Below are 4,120 nucleotides of genomic sequence, written 5' to 3'. Positions count from 1 at the left end.
AAGAGAGGAGAGAGATAGAGAAGAGAGAGGAGAGAGGAGGAGAAGAGAGAGGGGAGGAGAGAAGGGAGAGGAGGAAGAGAAGAGAGGAAAGGATCGAGAGGAGAGAGATAGAGAGGACAGGAGAGAGGAGATGATGGAGAGGCGAGGAGAGAGGAGAGGAGAGGAGAGGAGATGATGGAGAGGAGAGGAGAGCTGACCAGACAAAGTCAGGGTACTCACACACATGGGGAGTATCTTTACATGTAGTCACTGTGACCTTTGTGTAAGTGTGTAACACATGGTGGGTTGTTGTAGATTGGAGATTAATTTACTGGTTCACCAACTACAAACCGTTACATTTCTTCAATGATTTAAAACGTTCCTTCAATCTCAGATCATCAAAATTAAGGGTTTAGAAATAAACAATTTTATTTTTTGTATCACACTTTTTTTATTACAGAAACAGTATTTATACTGAGCACTATTTGACTGGAATGTATCTATTTCCCTGAAATGATCCATTACAATTCTAATGTATGCCTACACATAAAAATATTTGGCTTTTCTTTTTATTAAAATCAAAATCTAAAGAAATGTGTAAGAACATTGAATTGTTTGGTCATTACATAATCAGAAATGAAAACCAATAGAATTGTTAAATATTTTATTATATATACATGTTAATCCTCTAAACATGTTCTACATAACTGCAACCAATTTTATATCTTTAAACATGTAAAATAAATAAAGGAAAAACAGACACATAAATGGAGTGTAATATAACCCTTTATAAAGGGTTATATAACACAACTGCAGGGTTAATTCTTACAAATATTCTCTTCGTTAAATGACAGCAGTATGACATTAATGCAGATCTCCCAGATCTCACATAGTAGAGATTCTAATTCTATTCTAATTCAGGAAACAACATTAGTAGTTTTGGTCGTTTGATTATTTTATTATCAAACAAAGGTCCTACTCTGTTTGATTGACAGGTGAGATGATCAGGGGGGCAGAGTTGAACCATGGACCGAGGATTGGACAGAGAGGCTCAGTGAAGGTGCAGCCAGTAGCAGAGTAGATATGAACCCTGGCTTCCACATCATAGAAGGAGACCAGACCCTCATCATAATCAACAAACACCCCCACCTTCTGGAGCTCAGCTCTCCGAGGGAGACGGACAGAAGGGTTATCATTAAACATGAACGCATCCTTGTCGTAGTCCAGAGTCCAGTAACCCGTCTCAGGGGTCCTCCTGGTCAGACCTTTTCTGTTGATGGACTCTCTGGCCACTCCTAACAACCATGCAGTCTTGTCTTTAACCTGGACCTCAAAGTAAAATCTCCCTGAGGAGAAGCTCTGCCTCGTGAGAACAAATGTATTGTATCTAAATCTCTCAGGGTTGTATGGGAGTTTCTTCCTCACACCTCCATCATGTACTTGTTTCCCATCCTCAGACAGGATGAGTCTGTGATGAGCTGTATCAGGATCCAGAGTCACATCTACTTCATACTTCTGGATCCTCTTCAGTTCAGCATCACGCAGCTTCTTCATCTCCATGTTCAGTGTCTCCTCCAGCTGATCCAGGGATCTCCTCAAGGTCCCTACGTATGACGGAGGACGGACCTCCACCGTGGTCCAGTCCCTGGTGGGTGGAGGATCCTTCAGGGATCTGAAGGTCTGGAGGAAGTGGAGGTGGTCTTCAGTGTGTGAGAGCCGCTTCACCTCTGAGCTTCTATTGGTCAGATCTTCTATTTCCTGCTCCAGGTCTTTGATGAGGTCTTCAGCTCGTTTCACTGTGTATTTCAGTTTCTCTTTAACCGTTTGGTTGAATTCATCCCGGCCCTTTTCAACACAGCCTATCAGAGCAGTGAAGACCTGCCCACCATGGGCTATCTCTCTGTCTGCGTCTTTGTTGCTCAGTTCCAATGTGTCTTTGATCTCCTTAATCTTTTGTTTTCTCTCCTGGATCTTTTGCGGAACGTCAGTCACCGTCTTCCCCAGCTGGGCCGTCTTCACTTCATATTCCTCCTTTAGAGGTACAACAGGATGGGACTTGTGGTCTGTCACTGTGCACAACAGACACACACACACCTGTTCAGTCTGGCAGAAGAGCTCCAGAAGTCGGTCGTGTTTCTTACACATCCTGTCTTCCAGACGGTCCATTGGCTCGACCAGCCGATGTTTCCGCAGGCGAGCGACTCTCTGATGTGGCTCCAGGTGGGTTTGGCAGTAAGAGGTAAAACACACTAGGCAGGACTTCACAGCCTTCTGCTGGGTCCCAGTACAGACGTCACAGGGAACTTCTGCTGGTTCAACACAAGGCTGCTCTTTTACTCGTACGGTTGTTCTAATCTGAGCAGCCAGCTCTGATAAAAAGGTATTGACCTGTAGATCAGGTCTTGTGTTGAAACGCTTGTTGCAAACAGGACATTTGTACCGGACTTGTTCATCCCAGAACTTTGTAATACAGGTTCTGCAGAAGTTGTGTCCACATGTGGTGGTAACTGGACTGTTGAACACATCCAGACAGATGCAACATGAAAAGTTCTCTTGAGACCAGGAAGTGTTAGCACAGGCCATTCCTAGAAACAGACGACAAGGTTTATGTATTGAGCAATTATAGATTTCTAATTCCATAACGGGAAGAGAGGTTTTAACTTTCTCAAAGTTGTGCTGTTTTACTTACCTTTTTCTTACTGTCAGACTTTTTGTTCCAAAATGAGATTTATTTTACAGCTTCGACGTCGGTTGCTTTGGTCAGAGAATGTCTAATATTCGTAGACGGGCTCTGCTTTGGTTTTGAACGTTAAGTTTCGTTTCTTCAATATGACGTCCTCTCCTCCCCTAACACATGGCTCCTCCCTTAACCCTTGGCTCCGCCCCCACGAACACACTCAGACTTTAGTGCATTCATGCACTGTGTAGGCTACTTCAATGCGTGGATGTTGTCTCTTCTTTGCGGCATTCAAATATGTTCAACCTTAAAAAGATTGGACACAGAGAGCCCGGGAAAAAAACAAACTTTGATTCAGTGGTGAGTTGTGTTGTCACTAACTGAGTAAGAGCTGTAAGAATACATTTGACTTGATTTTGACTGTTCCTGGTATTTTCTCCCATTCTTAATAGAAAAACAACCCTCTCCATGTGTGCCCAGATAACCTGTGCGATTATGGTTATTTCATATTAAGTTAACACTGCAGTGCTATTGATATAAGGCTTCTCTCCCAGATTCTAACCTCATAAAACCTCAGAGTCATGTGACTCAGGGTAGGGCAGACCAGGGCAGACGAACCAGACCGACGAGTTCACCTTCAGTCAGAGCCAACAAACACTTGCAGCCATGCGGAAGTTAATTCAACTGAATTAAAAATAGTTTTACCTAGAAAATTCACAAAGTATAAGATGGAAGACTTATTGTATTGTTTATAACAGTATGGTGGGGATATAACCTCACCCCCCCCTTACAAATATTCTTTCACTTGTCATATTAAAGTACTTAATAACTATGGAGAAATCTAAATGCATGATATTAGTGATAATGAAGTCTTAATATCAAGAGAGAAATCAATAAAAATCCAAACTCAAGATAATAAACTCGAGGTTTATGTATTGAGCAATTATAGATTTCTAATTCAATGACAGGAAGTGAGGTTTTAACTACGCCTCAAAGTTGTGTGCTTTAACTTACCTAGTTGATACTGTCTGACAGACTATTTGTTCCAAACTTTTTCTCCTGAAAGAGAGAACTGCTTCCACGTCGGTTGGCTTTGGGCTCTATGAACCTTTAAGTTTCGTTTCCTGAACAAGACGTCCTCTTCGTACCACCTGGCTCCTCCCCTAACAACCGGCTCCCCCCCTAACACCTGGCTCCTCCCCTAACACCCGGCTCCTAACCTCATAAACCCGCCAAGTCATGTGACTCTGGGTAGGGCAGACGAACCAGACCGACGAGTTCACCTTCAGTCAGAGCCAACTAACACTTGCAGTCATCCGGTTAATTCCACTGAATTTAAAATAGGTTTAACTAGAAATTTCACAAATTACAAGATGGAAGACTTACTGTATTTTTTATAACAGTATGGTGGGGATACAATCCCCCCTCTTCCTGAGACAAATATTCCTTCACTTGTCATATTAC

The 4,120-nt window shown here is 42.5% G+C and overlaps 1 protein-coding gene and 1 long non-coding RNA gene across 2 annotated transcripts; both read right to left on the bottom strand.

Moving 5' to 3' along the window:
• Positions 1–584: 584 nt before the first annotated feature.
• LOC115560159 (E3 ubiquitin-protein ligase TRIM39-like) lies at positions 585–2,127 on the bottom strand (the record flags this gene model as incomplete). The annotated part of the gene is made up of 1 exon (XM_030379488.1): positions 585–2,127. A coding segment is annotated over one exon (1,173 nt), but the record flags the coding sequence as incomplete, so codon positions are not given.
• Positions 2,128–2,515: 388 nt separating this feature from the next.
• LOC115560172 (uncharacterized) lies at positions 2,516–3,753 on the bottom strand. Its single transcript, XR_003979691.1, has 3 exons — positions 3,671–3,753; positions 2,669–2,962; positions 2,516–2,564 (listed from the first exon to the last, which is right to left on the bottom strand). It is a non-coding gene; the product is annotated as an uncharacterized LOC115560172 (long non-coding RNA).
• Positions 3,754–4,120: the final 367 nt, after the last annotated feature.

Source organism: Gadus morhua, chromosome 15 (genome assembly GCF_902167405.1).
Source record: "Gadus morhua chromosome 15, gadMor3.0, whole genome shotgun sequence".
Lineage (NCBI taxonomy): Eukaryota > Metazoa > Chordata > Actinopteri > Gadiformes > Gadidae > Gadus > Gadus morhua.
Note: the sequence above shows the minus strand (reverse complement) of the source record. Positions and strands in the feature narration are given on the sequence as shown.